Genomic DNA, 16,267 nt, shown 5'->3' on the forward strand with positions numbered 1-16,267 from the left:
TCTGTAGCGATTGCAAGTTTTAAAATATTGTTAATACATGTCTCACATTTCCCAAACAAAAGATACTAATTTTTGGCTTAATGCAAGACAGGCATTAACAAGCATAAAATTATTTTGTACTGATATCACTGCCTCTTAGGTTAAAAGAATGGTAAACATTTTGTGCTTGTCTGACACTGACCAGGACTGTTGAAAAATACTGGCATATTTGCAATATAAAATCCATTAGCAGAGGCAAAGATTTTAAATGGATCAGTGTGAAAAACCGAACCAAGCTAATCGTTTTCAAATATTAGACTGGCAAGTCTAAGTCTATCAGCATTAGATGACAGACAGCTGTGTGTGTGTGTGTGTTTACGTGTGTGTGCAAGCTACTGTGCTTATTTTGTGACTTACTGAACCGTGTGAGAAAGGCGTCACTGACAGAGCTGTCCCACTGGCTCTGAAAGAAAGCCAGTCCAGCAGGGGTGATCAGGTCTTCATGTTTCCTGTAGAATTCCAGTGTCTTAAAGCTTCGCTTCTTTAGACTGTAACTATAACACACGCCCCCCCACACACACAAACCAAATGCTGAGGACATTTTCAACTGCAAATACTTTTGATACAAGATATACATGATGGATTCAACACAATTATTTTGTAGAAACACTACAGGGGTTGTGCATAACAGTTCAAATAAGATCATATATTACAAATATGATTGACATAAAACTCAATGCAGACAGCTCTATATAGCTGTCTATTTAATATTCCTGAAATTGCATATAAATTCAACACAGTAATGACACAAAAGCAGCATTAAAAGAGGAGCTTTATAAGGAGGCCAATTTAGTGCACTGGCTTTATTAGCTCACCAGGGAGAAGGCAGGAGATCACTGCTGAAGTCAACAAGTACTTCCTGCTTAAACAGGAGGAAGATGTATCTGTGGTAACCAGTTCCCTTGGTGGGAAATGGTGCAATGTATTGACACACTTCCTGTCCAGAATGTACCGCATTTCCTGGAATATTTCCTCTGTGAAAATAAAAACATTTATCTACATCACTGGTAAAGAACACTCGATATGTAGTAATATGCAGAACAATTCTCAAATAGACAACCTTTGCTATGTGAAAAGCTATTCCAGTTTGAATACTCACACTAGCCAATGAACATATTCTTGCTCACTATCCTGTAAATGCTCATCTGAGAAAACATGGACATTTGAGTCAATTAAATACCCATTAAAACTCAGGACAATGTTTCCATTTGTTAAAACTTTCTCCAAAGCTCTTATATTGCCATCTTGTGGTGTACTTTGAAACTGACAAGGACTGTCTACATAATTTGTCCAGATTAGAATATGGGGGAAAACCCTGACCAAACAGGCAGTTATCACTTTCTCAAAACTTTCATTTTAAACTAACACAGACAGTAGGAGAAAACAACTGAGATCACTCCCTGATATACATTAAATAACAGTTCAAAAATCTGCTTTTTGAGCAGTACCAAAACAACTTTGAACCTTTGACCTTCTGTCTTTAATTCCAGGTATTTTATTGGTACCTGGGCTTGTCAGGAGCAATGTCCAGAGAGAATTCTCTTCTGCCTCAAAGCTTACGTGAGGTGCTAACGATGCCTGAAACATGATTACAAAAAGTCAGTGGTGGTGTGGGTGAAAGCTTATTCACTGAATTCCAAACAGCACCTGTGACAAGATGATTATCATAGATGAAGTAACTGAGTATCTCAGATTACCAGAGATTATCGCACCTGACTAGGTGATAAATGGTTGCCATAATGCACCATGGCACTACTGTCATCTCCATATGCCACCCTCAGCATGACTCTTGGCACAAAGTAAGCCATGGGGAAAAGATCCTGGTAGATTCCGTAGTGTTCTGCCAGCCTCTGAATGTGATGTGGCCCGTTTGTTTTCTCCCATTCTGCCTTCACTCTGTCCAAGGGAATGCGAACTAGAATGGGAAGGGTGAGGGGTGGAATCCAAGGTCACGATGTGCATGCAGGTGAATGTAAAAAAACCTGATTTATATAATAGCATTATGCATATTGTAGCAGGCTCAGATGAAACTGTGGGACAATGGAAGCATGACATACAGGTGCGCAGGCGGGTAGCCCTCTCCAGGTCGGAGTTGTTTTTGTTTTGCTTCGTCACCCTTATCCTCTCTTTAACTTCCACTTTTCTGGAAGGCCGACAGTGAGGCAGCCCGATGTTCACTGGCTCAAAATCTGCCTCATCCTTAAGACCTGTACACATTTACAGCATTTAGCAGATGCTCTTATCCAGAGCGACTTACAAAAGTGCTTTGTCATTTACTCATAGAATATATCCTAGTACAGTACAGTAGGTTAGAATCAAACATACCAATAAACTAGAATACAGGGATGAATGCTGATACCTAGAAGTGCAAAATACATAAGGTCCATCTTAAACAATGATAAGTGTTATAATCAATAAGTGCTAGAGTTTGTTAAAGAACATAAACTAATACCCTACAGCATGTAATAAATTAGTCAGTCAATATGGGAGCAGTGTCAGTTGTCCTTGAAATATTCTGCAAATAGACTGCATTTGAAGACTAAAAGGGACTCTGCTGTCCGGACAGAAAGTGGGAGTTCATTCCACCATCTTGGAGCCAGGACAGAAAATAGCCTTAATGCTTGTCGTCCATGAGACCTGAAGCAAGGTATTTCAAGCCAAGCCGTACTTGAGGTTCGAAGTACGGAACGGGCTTTGACCATTGACCTCATGTATGAAGGGGCTGGTCCATTTTTGGCTTTGTAGGCAAGCATCAAGGTTTTAAATCTGATGCGTGCAGCTACAGGGAGCCAATGAAGGGAGCGCAGCAGTGGAGTAATGTGTGAACTTCGGAAGACTGAAAACCAGTCATGCTGCTGCATTCTGGACAAGTTGTACACATGCAGTTCTTATTATGAGGTACACTACATGCAGAAGTGCCTATGCAGTTAGTGAATGAGTAAGCGAGCAGACCATTTGAGATCAAGGCTTTATGCTACATTCACGTCCAGGACGTCAAGGCCGAGTCTTTATATACCAATATAGATGTCGCATGTACCATGGTCATGTTCTGTCTCTGTGTATTTCCTGTACGTCTTCCACCAAACCTCTTTATTATTAGTCTTCTCTGCCACTTGGACATAACGTGTGTAGCTGCGATATTTCTCCAGCGACTCCAGGTTCTCCAAGTCTATGCCTGCGTTGGGCATTGGACCCAGAGGTGCAGCCCGTCGACATAATACACCTAAATGTGCTGGAATAAAAAAAAAAATGCCATTAAGAAGTTAATGTCAGCTACTTCTTGGACAGACTAGCTAATCACCGGACATGCATATGTGAAGTTTGAGATATCGAAGCTTCGTAGATTAAATCACAGACAAAGCAAATGTGAACGGAGACCACAAAAACGTAAATAAATAAATAAATCGCTTGCCTTCTGTTTTAAAAAGCCTTGCACTGGTTTTGACCCTCAAAGCTGTCCCGATACGCAACACGCGTCTCACCACCCTGCCTAACGCCATTTTGGAATACAAAAAAGAGTGACGTGAGTACGTGTGCGTGCTTGTGCTTTGAGTGTCACAGCTGCTTCCGCAGTACACGTAAACACATATACGTATGCTATTTGTGACGTAAACACATATACGTATGCTATTTGTGACGTAAACACACACACACGTAAAATATTTATGCTTGAAACGTCACAACTACTCTCGCTGTACACTGTGAAGTTCTGCTTAAGAGGAATTCGAATAGCTTTCGGATAGGTTACATCACATCATCTTTCAGCAGAGCGTGGTAAGTAAGTCATACGTTATTATCGCGGGAACATGTCAAATTTGACGCTAGGTTAAAACATGGAGTTAATGCCCTTTGCGACAGTGTCATTCATTGTAACTAACACAAATGCAACTATCTAGTAGTATGTTTTGATGGTAGCGTAGCTAAGTTAGCTAGCTAGCTGTCAGGCCATAATGGTCGCTCACATTTTGTTTGCTAGCTGGTTAAATATCGAGTTAGGAGTATAAATATTGCTTTGTTTTTCTTTTCACAGTGTCGTATTTAAATGCACTACGCCTCAGCAACCCTTAAACAATATGACATGTACCAATTTGTGGCAAACATTAGCTATCATCCTAGTCTACTGCATGGTTTTCTTTTTGACAGGTTAACGTGTTTGTGTCATGGAGGCGCACAGTTTATGCTGTGCGATCTGCCTGGAGCGTTTTAAATACCCGGCGACTATACCATGCGGCCACACCTTCTGCAAGGACTGCATCTCCAAGCACTGGGATCAGAGAGAGAAGGGGAGACCTCAACACGTTGAATTCAACTGCCCTGTTTGCAACGAGAAGTTCCCCACCAGACCCTCGCTCAAGCGGAACGTGTCCCTGTCGGTTTTGAGCGAAGCCGCCGCCGACAGCGGCGGAGATCCGAAAGATGCCGGTTCTCCGTGTGAAAGAGCCGACGTCGGCACCGAGCTGCTCTGCGCGCGCCATCAGAAGCCCCTTGACGTGTACTGCAGGAACGAGCGCATGTGCGTTTGTTGTGCGTGCGCGATGAATGAATGCAAGAATCACGACAAGGTCCTGGTGGAAGAGGAGAGGAGTAACAGAGAAGTAATAACGCTCACCTGCGTCTGTTTCAACTGTTGAAGTTTACAAGCTGCACTCCTGTTTTTGTAGTTCACTTACAAGTTGTGACCAAATTTGTGACCACATGAAAACATTCAAATAATGGCAAGGCTGTTCTTAGTAAACATTTTGTAGAGAAACTCTGCTGCTTGTCCACAACAGCTCTGACTTATGACCAAGGAATAAGAAGCCATGATTCCTGAGACACTTCTGTAAAGATATTGTTTCTAACTCAAACCATTGTGCCTTAATCATCATGTGATGTACCTGGTTTAAAGTATTTAGATATTATATCCAATATTCATGTTTTCAGTATTTTGTCAGATTGTGTTGTAAAGTTCTACCTGATGACATACAAAGTATGGAATGTTTGCTGTGTTTGTGCTGATTTGACAGGCAGTTCTGAAGAAGAAAAGCTTGGAGATCAGGAAGTGCAGGGAGAATACAGAGCAAAACATTCTGGAGCTCACAGAGAACATTGCAAAAGCAAAGGTAAGAAAACAGCCCAGTGAGAGCCTTAGCCGTGTAACTCTCTTATGAAGAAAATACTGAACAAAACTGAGTTTATCATAAGAGGATATTTTAACCCAGCCTTGTGTTGCACAGCATTATAAACCAGAACCACATTCAACCCATTAAAATCCTGCCCAATGGATGACCCCACTGAGTCACCGTGTATCAGAATGATGATTCCGGGCCATAGATCTGTGTTGTGATGCCCTGCTGGTGCTTCTCTCCCTGGCCTCCCTGGTGCTGCTTTCTCAGGTGTCTCTGCAGCAGACGTCGCAGTGGGTGAACGTGAAGTTCTCACACCTGCTGAAGGTGCTGGAGGAGAAGCAGGAGTTGACGGAGAGCTTTGTGGCACATCAGCAGGAAGCTCTGCTGTCTCAGGCCGAGGCACGCCTCCGTGACCTGCAGGAGAAGGCGCTGCAGCTCTCAGAGCTCGAGGAGCAGATCGCTGGCCTCTGCACCCTCCCCCATCACCAGCTTATACAGGTCTCTGTGCCAGTGCACCTTGGGCCACATTTGAACCTTCACAGATGATGGGCTTTTGAGTATGATTGAGATTAACAGATTTCTGACATAGTAAAGGTCCTGGGATCATGTTGGATGCAAATTTTAAAATGTTTTAGATAAAGAGTTGCCATATTATTCATGCTAGTTATATGTGTCTGTGTTCGAGAATAGGATTCCATGCTGATAGAGGTCCCTCAGATGGGTGAGGTTCCTGTAGATGTTAATGTGAACGTATTGGAGAAACTGGCTCCGGTCACAGACGTGCTGTCTCGCATCTCTAAGATGGTGTGTGAGGACCTGGATAAAGCTGTTTATGCAGCTGTGGGGCACAACAAAGAAGGTCAGTTTGGTAACTAAATTAACAAAAAAGGAGCTGTTTTAGATTTGTGTGTGAAACATAGATATTCTATTTGTGTTCTTGCTCTTTTGGGGTTTGTGTGTTTGTTTTAGCTTCACCTCAGGACAAAAGACCAGTGCTTGCTGTAGTACCCAGTCCTGCTACGCCATCTTATACAGCAGGAAAGGAAGGCCTTAGTGCATGTAAATAATTCACTTTTGTCATATTACATATAATCTATTTTATCATAGGTATTATTAGTTATCAAAGTTGTGTGCTATTACTAACACCATAAACAAACAGGAATAATTCTGAGGTTTATCTGGCCTTTTAAAGGGTGAATCTAGAATATAATAAGCAATCTAGAATAATAAGAGCATCTGTCAAGTGCTCCAGTTCTAATGTGTTCACCATTAAATTGAAACAACAAACGCTAAACAAAGAGGAGTCAAATATTAAACAACAAGCTAGGTAAACACGCTTGTATTTAAAAAAGTTTACAATAATCACTCTAACTTGATTTTATGACTGTAACACTGATTGATAAAATATCAGTTACGAATAATCTTTATTTTATTTTTCGCAGACCGTTGCTCCTTGACCTTTGACCCTCGCACAGCCAACGCTAACCTCCTGCTCTCTCAGAGCAACCGTCGGGCGGAGCACCTTACCTCTGGGCCCCGTCCTGTCCCGGCTCACGAGGCCCGCTTCGACCACACCTGGCAGGTGCTGTGCTTTGAGAAGTTCACCCACGGCCGCCACTATTGGGAGCTGGAGGTGTCCAAGCCATGGGCATACGTGGGGGTGACGTACCAGGCCATCCCACGCAAGGAGAAGGGACGGACGGGCATGCTGGGGATGAACGAGCTGTCCTGGAGCCTTCAGCTGGACGAGCGGCAGCTGAGCGCCTGGCATGCTGGTAACAAGGAGCCCGTGCTGGGCCAGATGCAGGGCCAGTCCCAGCCGCTGCGTATCGGTATGCTGCTGGACTACGAGTCCGGTACGTTGACCTACTACAGCGAGGGCCAGGTGAGGCTACATGCCTTCCACTGCGTGTTCACTGACGAGCTGTTCCCAGCCTGTTGGATCGGAGAGGGGGTTAGTGTTACTCTCTGCCCACCGTGAACCGCGAGACCTTTTCTGGCAAGGCTGTCGAACCACAGTCCTCAAAGTTTAAACCACCTTCCTTGAACCACAGTCCTCAAAGGACAAAAAAATACTTTTTCCAGCAAGGTTGTTGAACCACAGTCCTCAAACCACAGTTCTTAAATGCACTACATCTGAAAACACATTTAGCTCAAAGAGAGCTTGATAATGATCTGATGTCAGGCAGTTAATGTTCTCTTTTCTCTGACACAAATGATTTTGTAGCAGATTATGAAACACTAGCTACATAAAGTGACACGTTTTCTAGTGCAGGGAAAACATACAACTCTGCAGGGGAGGGCCTCTAATAGTTGTGGTTTAGAACTCTGGCACTAATTTGTGCCCAGTGGTGATGTGTCAGACAAGAACTAGACAACTCCATAATGAACATCTCCCACAGACCCTTTCACTAGAAAGGTGAAAACTGAGGCACTGTGTTATTAAATGGAGAGCCTAAGAAGTCTCATATACTCAAATAATTTCTACTTTTGAGTTTCCATGACACTCCATGATCTTCTAGTTTCAGTGATATTTTATTACATTTTAGAAGCTGAGAAATTCAAGCTGTCAGCTCAATTCCTGATACACTACCACCAATGGATATAGTAAGAGTGGTTGGGAGGAATTAGCAATGTATTTTATTTGTCTTGTAATTATAAATTGAGTTTGAAATCTGACTTATCAAGACACTGAACATTACTTTTTTTCCAGTAGAGTAAAGTATTTCGAATTCTCAAAGCACTTTTGAATTCCATAGAACGGAAATTGTATTGTATTCGTTACAAGCTATGTTAGATTAACGGTGGTAGTAATTTTGTGTAGGTCTGTTTTGTAAATTACCTTATTGTCATGCAGCTTGGCACAATTGTATATCTAGGTGTTTAAAGAATGGTTTAAGACTGTGTTCCTTGGAGCTAGGTCCATAGGAACCTTTTTTGAAAGACTTTTATAGAGTACTGAACTGAAAGAGGTGTTTTATGGGAAATGCCAAGGGTTGGTTTTCCAGCCATGGATTGAGCCTAGTCTTGGACTAAATTGCAGTGCCAACACTGAATCAGAACTGGGTTTCATATTTTCTCTAAGCATAGGCTTAGACTAAACTGGCCCCAAATGTATTTGGGTGTATAAAATGGATTTTAGGAATAAAACAATTTTCTTTGATTTTAAGTTTGATTTTAAGCAAATGTAACTTATGTTATGAGATGGATTCATTTTGTTAAGAGTTCAACTCAAGACTGTCACACACTGTCTTTTCTCTGTGTGGTGTTCAAATGCATTACACCCTCCTGATCTGTAGACAATTTTCTTGCACATTATTTTGGCACTAGCCTTTCCACTACCTGTCTTAAATGGTTACTTATAAATCAACATTTTTTAAACAAGTTGTATCAATAAGATGTGCGGTTTGAACCCCACCCAAATTCTCTTTACATCAATTGCTCTGCTTTGAGTCAGAAAGTGGAACACATTTAAAGCACACAATGTGCCATCTTGAATTTATTTATTTTAGAACTGTGAACAAGCTGGATTGTTTGAGTAATGGTACAGATGTTTAATCTCTTGATTCTTCTAGACAGAAGTCAAAAGGCTGAAAAAGATAAGTTTTGAACCATGTGCTCTTAGAATGGTTATACTGGATAAAGAACAAAACGCAGACTGCTGTCCCTCACCCACTGTTAGTCCATCACAGGGAGAGAAGGAAAGGACTCACACTAGAGGATGATCTGTTAGTGCAATACAGTTTTCATTACTCTATCAGTTCATTAAGGGCAGGGTGAATGCTGAATGTACAGAACCATATTTTGAAGTGTTTGTTTTTAAAAAAATAAAAATAAAAAATCCCTCAAATAAATCTTTCAACTTTCAACTAGTACATCTTTAATAAAATACATTACATGTTGGACATTGCAGCTGAGACCATGCTTCTGAAATGGTTTTACATTTCTTCAGTCATATAAATTAAGTAATTAATTACTTATAATTACTTGTAATTAAATAATTAGTAGTTAATTAATTACTATGCTCAATAATAAATAGTACTTGCAGCCAAAAGGGTGGTGCTGGGGGATTGTACTGGCATGACGAGAGTTAAAGTGCTATGTTAGTTTGCGCCATGCTCCAGGGCTAGAGAGATGCTTCGAGAGAGAACGGCAGTAGTCACAAGTGCAGCGGGACCACAGATCACGAGGGAAAGCAGATCCACAGGTGATGTGCACAGTATGTGGTGCTTTGGTCAAGGTACCTTGAAGTTACAACATGTTCCGGAAACGGGAATAATGAGGACGACTCCAAGTATGACAATGAAATGACTGAGCTAATACGCGAATACACAGTAATAGTGTTATACTGCATATCCAAGCTCACCGTTCCCATTCTCTCAGATAATCATGGTCCTTTCTATTTAGCACAGCACACACCAGCTCAAACTAGCCCATTTGCATTAAATAAATGAACATTGCAATTTACATAAGTCAATTGCTTCTATACAGCAATTTGTATGTAGCTATTTCTATGTAGTTACATCTTTACAAGTACAGAAAATATTAACAAATTCTAAACTCCTTTTGCTAACAACCCTAGCTAATATTTTACTTCTCATTCAGTATGAAATCAAAAACAGTTGTGCCATTTATCCTCTCCTTCCCCAATTCTGCCAGGGTACAGCATTTACTGCTACTTGCTGGAGACTTTCACTACTGCATGCAGCCTTACAGGAGGACACGGTTAGTCGGACTAATGAAATGAAATGAAATGCTGCTGTTGGGAACACAGGCAAGAGAGAGAAGACTTGGGGTCTGGCTGTGGAACTGCTGTCCTCAGACCTTTACTGCTGCTTTTTGTCTTCCGGTGGTGAGTAAGGTGGGGGCTTGTCCTGTAATGTAGAAGATATACACATCCAATTATTATCTGTCCATGCAGCATCCAAAGCTTTGCGTAAAGCGACTTTGAGCAGGTGTGCTGAATGTGTTCCTGGGAGACTCATAGCTATGCTCTGAGGCACAGACGTAGCTGCAGCAGTGTAGGGAAACAATAGGTATGTGAACCTGCTGGGGGGTTGGTTGGGCGGGAGCATCCGATGGGTGTTTGGTAGTAAATGAGTGTAAAAGAGGTTATTTGGTTCATGTGGGTTAATGGAGATCAACTCACTTCTGGCAGGTAAACGCGAGTCGGTGGGAAAGAGGAAGTGCTGGCACTGGCTGCTGCTTCTGCAGCCTTCGCCTCCGCTGAGAGACAGACAGAGAGACATGATCAACTACATTACCCCTAATAAAGCACCATTCATTCATGCTCTACCGAACTGTACATCTCTGTATATCTGCAGTATCTGCACATCACATCACAGCACATCATGCTCTCTCTGAAGTAGCTAGCCAAAGCTGATCTTTTTTAAGCACTATTCCTGGGAGATCATTGGAATCGTGATTATGATAATTATGTTGCTGGGCTGTGGTCCTGACCTGCAGGTGTCCGGGGAAGGTCTGGATCAAGCGGAGCTTGGGCCACAGAGGCAGAATAGGGTGGAGGGGGCATGTATGCTGCAGCACCGGGTGGATTGGGGTAGAACACACCTGGGCAAGAAACAAAAAAGGGACACTTTTGTGTAAAAGCCCATATGCAGGTCATAAAATGGGTAGGCCAGAGTATCAATTTTTAACTTTGCATCTCAAGACTGACAATGACAGAATGGACTGAGAACATCTGGTTGTTTATCTAAGGCTAAACAGTGCATGACAGTAGTCGGTGTATACGCTTTGCTGCCATGCAGGGTCCACTTATAGCACAGTTCATTTGAGTCAACATATATTTTTTTATTTACATTAATTTAAGTAAGTAGATGGGTCCCAAAAACTTATGAGGAACAGAATGCACATATGATATGAGTGCAACCTTATTCTGATAATACACTCTTCACAAGCTCAGCTTGTGTCCACGCCTCAGCCAAATTGCAATTCACAATTAATCAATCACCCCCAGCGCATCACCTGGAGCAGGGGGTCCAGGAAAGGAGTATCCAGGAGGAGGGGGTCCAGTGGTGTAGATGCCATTAGCTGGAGGTGGGGAAGGGTACACATATGCTCCATTAGCCATGTACGGACACCCAAAATCACCGGTCACAGGCTGGCCTCTGGAGGCTAGGAGCAAAAACAAAAAACAATTCTGAATCAAACACATTACATTTGATGCACTGTTGTTTTTTTTTTCGGAACCCCTCCGGAATCCGAATAACCACAAACAATATGCTTGGAATCTGTAGTCTTTGCTGGTAGACATACCCCAAAGCCCCACCCCCCCAGTGACAGAAAACAAGAAGGGGTTGGTGAATTTACCCTGGGCTGCCACCTGTAGCATGTACTGTCCAAACTCAATTGCTCCACCAGAGATGAAGAGCATCTTGAAGGTTGCAGACCCCTCCCAACCACCTACAAAACAAAGTGACAACCAAACGATTTTACTAATGTGTTCTACAAATCACTTCAGGCAACAATAAAGATATCTATACACGGCCAGGTATGGTTGTTCACAGCTAAAGTTCATTAAACGCTCAGCTCAAGTTCATCACAGGGCTTAGTCCTAGAGAACATAATCTGGTTAGTAAAGAACATCTTTGGGCTTTTTGTTAGAATCCTGCACTAAAGTGCAGTAAAACAAGTGTCATGAGTCTCTCTTCATTAACGAGGAGAGTGAAGCTCGTACCCCCTGGCTCAGCAGTCACTGTGCCCTTTATGTAGTTGGCTCCAAGGACAGGTTGTTTGACCTCACAACCCTTCATCAAGTAGAATGGCATCATAAAGGACTGCAGAACATCCTTCCCCTTTGCCACGAAGATAAGCTGATAAAAAAAAAAAATGTAAACACTTAAGTCCTCATCAATGACCAATTTTTGGAGTAATGATTAAGACTAATGAATGTTAATAATCAGGATACCAGTATCACCTATGCCTACGTCTGGCCTGATAAGAAATCCTTTCTTTCATTTAGAACACAGTGATACTTGCTCTCGACCATGAAGGAAGGAACATTGGCTATATATGAGAATGTTTCTGGTGAGACGTTTACGAATTGTGTGGCCAATGGACGACCAGTGACGGTCTGTATCATTTCAGTTTAGAGCCATTGTAAGGATTCCTGTAGCCATTACATCCATTCAGGTCTCCAGGAAAAAATAAAGCACTACCAAAATAATACCTTATAAATACATAAGCAGTTTACTAAAAAAGGTTTGACATTTGTACCAAGCAGACAGCTAGTACAGGGGAGCATGGTTTACCCCCCCCCCCCCCCCCCCCCCCCCCCCCAAGTATCCTGTTCAAGCAGAACTGCACTTTTACATTTGCATAAGTAAGTCATGTGTTGTACTGGTCAGAAAGATCATCTCCATAAGGTCTCCCCTTTCTTGCAATCTTGTCACACTCACCCTGTATGGCGTAAGATAGATGCTCCCCTTTCTGGTCTTCCTAAAAGCCTCCGGTAAGTGGTCTGCATCACTGAATGCCAGCTCCACATTTTCATAGGACATCAAGACACTATGGAGAAACCCAGTCTATTCATGGGCATATCATGATCACATATTCCCAAGTTCAAAACTTGCTTTGATATCAAAGGGACACAAAATGGTAGAGCATCAAAAATAAAACATAATACATATTGTATTATAATTAAATAAATAATGTGTATTAATAATACATATCCCGATCCACTGGTTCCCACTGTATGGCCCAATTAGGCCCGATAACACCAACGTCTGTACTGGTTACAAAGTTCTGTAGCTAGCGTTAACCATTCAGTTTACCCACCTATGTCAGCTAGAGTAACATTACACACAAAATGTATGTAACGTTAGTCAACTAGCCAAGTTGTCAAATAAACAGCTCATATAATAGTACTTAATTTAATCAGCTAGCTAGCCATTACATGGCCAGCAAATGCAAGCCGATATTTTATTACGAGACACAGGACATGGATCACTATTTGCACAGAGCGAAAAGTCTATCAGCTGTAACAATGTCAGGGTTTTCAGTTAAGCAAAAAATCGTTGAAGTCAATTTAAATGACCTAGCTAGCTAGGTTAACTTAGTTAGGTTAGGTGAGATTACCTAACTAGCTATTCTGCGTTGACTTGCTTGCTATAGCTAGCTAGCCTAGATAACATTAAGTTATGTGAATGCAGACTGTCAACGATGATAACTTTACCTCTCACTGTTGTTGATGATGACACCTCCGGATTCTGAATGATTATGGTTAAGGGACATCGTGTTTCCACCTGTTTCCTGAGCATTCACAAGGTGAGCTCCTTTCCTTCCAACAAATTTGCGGAGAGCAAGAAATGGTTATTTACGACTGCACCTGCACTTCCGGCATGGACAACGCCTCTTTATGACGTAACAGATATTTGGAAATCAGTGGACGTTTCCCGAATATTTCTCATTAATATTTTTGGATTAGAGAGGTTTTAGCAAGACACTATATTCTGTTTCATTCTATCTGAGTTGTTGACGTGCCACCATGGAAACATTTGCGTTATTATCAACTTTACTAGTACCTTATTTATAAGGATTAGTGGTGGAAACCTGTCAGTGATGACTCTTAACTGTAGTGCCTATTAGATATCCGTTTACAGACCCTGGATTTTCAGTATTATTGTTTTTGTACCTGGTTACGCATGGATAGGAATATTCCCTGTGGATCTGCCTCGTCTTATTAATAAGATTATAAAGACACATAATAATAACTGAAACCAACCTGACTGAAATGGGGGAGATAATTGAACGTAAAACATAGTACGCTTAACAACGTTCCAGCTAAACTAAGAGACCCACTAAATTATAATGCACACACAAAAAACACCAAAATACAACATTAAATACTAAATTTAAAACTATTTACAGCCTGCGGGGAGGGGTACGGCATCTTGTGAATCCTAGCCGTGCCCTCTCTTTCTCTGGGCCAGTGGCTGATAGCACAATAAAGGAGCAATAAGTCATTTTTTTTCCCAAGGATTCTTCACGTTATGAAGCAGCCATTATATTTACACATCGTTTCTTGGATGTTTCAAAGATTTTGTTTTAAATATAGTTTAAACATGGATGCCTCCATGTGGGGGACCCTCTGGAGCATACAAAGTAATGAGAGTTTTTCTCTTGTGAGCTGCACTTTTTAGAAAAATTTAAAAATAAGAAATAATCACTTTCATAAATATTGCTTGCTACTCTTTAGTGGTAAAAATTACTCATTGCTCCTTTAAATAGTTTCATCCCTCTTTCTTGCCTAAGCAGAAAGCATAGGGTTACCAGAGAATTGCTCCTTTTGTTGCAGTCTTTCTTGTAATGATCGTCGTTCTGCAGCCTCTACATTTAGTTATGCAAGCATAGCAACAGCAACAACAACAACAATAATAACAATAATCATAATCGTAATAATAATTATAATAATAATATGAATGTAGTGTTTTCAAGTAGCTTCTAGTTTTCAAACTCTATATAAAACTTGTAAGTAGGCTGCTACATACTGTCAGTTTTTCCTTTAGAGCTTTAGAGTATCTTAATCTATGACAGATACCTACCATGCAGGCTTATTGATTTTCTTATTCTTTTTGCAAGTTCAACCTTCGCTTATATTTGATTATTGTAATATGTTCCTTAAAATTCTTAGGCATCCTTCAGCAATATTCACACTACAGATATTCAGCAGATCTCACATTACAATTAGCCTTTTGAATCATTTGAGATTTGGGGAAGCCCTACAAACAGGCCTTGAAAATCCCTGCACCACCCATTATTTATGATAAATAAGTTAGCAAGTAAAGGTGGCATGAAGATATACTAAGTCAAAGAACACTAAGCTTAAATTGCACTATGACATATATAAAATGCAACAAACACTGTTACTGATTAACAATCAAGTTATAATAGTTCTGGACTATTATCAAGCCTCTGGAACAGTCAAAATACAACCCTAAAATCCCTTAACATAATAAATAACTTGATTAACCAATTGGGAACAGAATAGCAAATGACTGACCTCTGAAGGTCTGTTAGTTTCCTGTTTAATTGCCTTGAGGACATCAAAGGTTAAACAAAGACAAAACTCAATTCCTTGTCCCAAAACCTGGGTGTTACAGAAATATTAATATCAATATTAGCTTTATGAACCATATAAGCAATGTTGGCAAAATTGGATTTTATCACATTATGTTAGAAATATATCCAAGGTCTGTGACATTCTCTCAATAGTTGACAGTTGTGATAAACTCACACATGCTTTTGTGTCAACTCCTCTGGATTATGCTAGGGCTCTTTTTGCCTGGACTTCTAAGAAACCAACATGAAGAGAGTGCAAATATTGTGGTGAGAAGTTTGACAAGCACAAGAACGAGAGACCATATTCTTCCTCTGTCTTTCATAAGTGACTTCAAGATACACTTAATGATCTTCAAAAGTGTATGGTCTCTCTCCATTGTTTTTCAGTGTACAGATTATTTGGTATGTTCTTGTAAAAGCTCTGAGATCTAATAAACTGGTCATACCTGCTGCCTGAATGTGGCAAGACAGCTTTTTCTAAGTATGGCCCTAAAGCTCTGGAATTTTCTTGCTAATGTCCTGGGGTCTCTTGACAGTTTAACTACATACAGTTATGTGCAAAATAAGAGCAGTGTGTTTAAAACAACTGAGAAAAAGATCAATCCTCATAATAGCATTACTTTTTATATACACAAAGGCACTGGGAGCACTGCACATTCAATTCCAAATGAAAACATGAATGAAATATCAATTTCTAAACTGAAAATGAATTTTTTAAAAAAGAATAATAGCCTGTTCAAAAAAAAAAAGAGCAGTGTCTTCATTTTCATTTACAAACTCAAATATTTACAGTATAAACTAAATGTTGTTTACAGATTGAGCTTTTCTGTTGATCACTGAACTAATATTTAGTTGTATAACCTTTATTTCCTGATAACTGCTTTACATCTGTGTGGCATGGAGCCAACTAACATCCGACACCTGCGAACAGATATTCCAGCCCAAGGTGACTGCAGAAGAACTGTGGAATGTAGTCCATTCTTGGGTTTTGCATCAAAAACAGCATTTTTGATGTCATTCCACAAATTCTCAATCAGATT

At 40.8% G+C, this 16,267-nt stretch overlaps 3 protein-coding genes across 5 annotated transcripts in view; 1 reads left to right on the top strand and 2 right to left on the bottom strand.

The window, feature by feature from the left end:
• The window catches only part of LOC113581975 (large ribosomal subunit protein mL38-like), a 4,339-nt gene extending 737 nt beyond the window's left edge, over positions 1-3,602 (bottom strand). Inside the window, exons 1-8 of one of the 2 annotated variants that reach the window (XM_027017482.3) lie at positions 3,452-3,602; positions 3,077-3,271; positions 2,097-2,246; positions 1,752-1,954; positions 1,545-1,617; positions 1,139-1,184; positions 855-1,013; positions 397-533 (exon numbers count right to left, since the gene is read on the bottom strand). In XM_027017482.3, coding sequence (XP_026873283.2) covers positions 397-533; positions 855-1,013; positions 1,139-1,184; positions 1,545-1,617; positions 1,752-1,954; positions 2,097-2,246; positions 3,077-3,271; positions 3,452-3,539 — 1,051 coding nt within the window. In that variant the 5' untranslated portion in view covers positions 3,540-3,602. Of the gene's footprint in view, positions 1-396; positions 534-854; positions 1,014-1,138; positions 1,185-1,544; positions 1,618-1,751; positions 1,955-2,096; positions 2,247-3,055; positions 3,272-3,451 lie in introns of both variants that reach the window. The other variant, XM_027017483.3, reaches the window with a different exon arrangement.
• A 94-nt stretch (positions 3,603-3,696) lies between these two features.
• On the top strand, positions 3,697-9,001 carry trim65 (tripartite motif containing 65). Of its 2 annotated transcripts, XM_027017481.3 has the most exons (7): positions 3,697-3,813; positions 4,183-4,634; positions 5,046-5,141; positions 5,415-5,645; positions 5,838-6,006; positions 6,117-6,206; positions 6,590-9,001. In XM_027017481.3, exons 2-7 carry the CDS (start codon positions 4,200-4,202, stop codon positions 7,126-7,128), a joined length of 1,560 nt encoding a protein of 519 aa, XP_026873282.2. In that variant the 5' UTR covers positions 3,697-3,813; positions 4,183-4,199; the 3' UTR covers positions 7,129-9,001. The 2 variants fall into 2 exon arrangements, with proteins under 2 accessions (XP_026873282.2, XP_081553819.1); XM_081697693.1 differs by lacking the exon at positions 6,117-6,206.
• A 2-nt stretch (positions 9,002-9,003) lies between these two features.
• Positions 9,004-13,514, bottom strand: wbp2 (WW domain binding protein 2). Its single transcript, XM_027017484.3, has 8 exons — positions 13,342-13,514; positions 12,566-12,674; positions 11,845-11,980; positions 11,478-11,570; positions 11,133-11,282; positions 10,608-10,718; positions 10,297-10,373; positions 9,004-10,021 (listed from the first exon to the last, which is right to left on the bottom strand). The coding sequence occupies exons 1-8, from the start codon at positions 13,398-13,400 to the stop codon at positions 9,974-9,976; spliced, it is 783 nt and encodes a 260-aa protein (XP_026873285.3). The 5' UTR covers positions 13,401-13,514; the 3' UTR covers positions 9,004-9,973.
• Positions 13,515-16,267: the final 2,753 nt, after the last annotated feature.

Source organism: Electrophorus electricus, chromosome 15, assembly GCF_041902795.1.
Source record: "Electrophorus electricus isolate QZ-2024a chromosome 15, ASM4190279v1, whole genome shotgun sequence".
Taxonomy (NCBI): Eukaryota; Metazoa; Chordata; class Actinopteri; order Gymnotiformes; family Gymnotidae; genus Electrophorus; species Electrophorus electricus.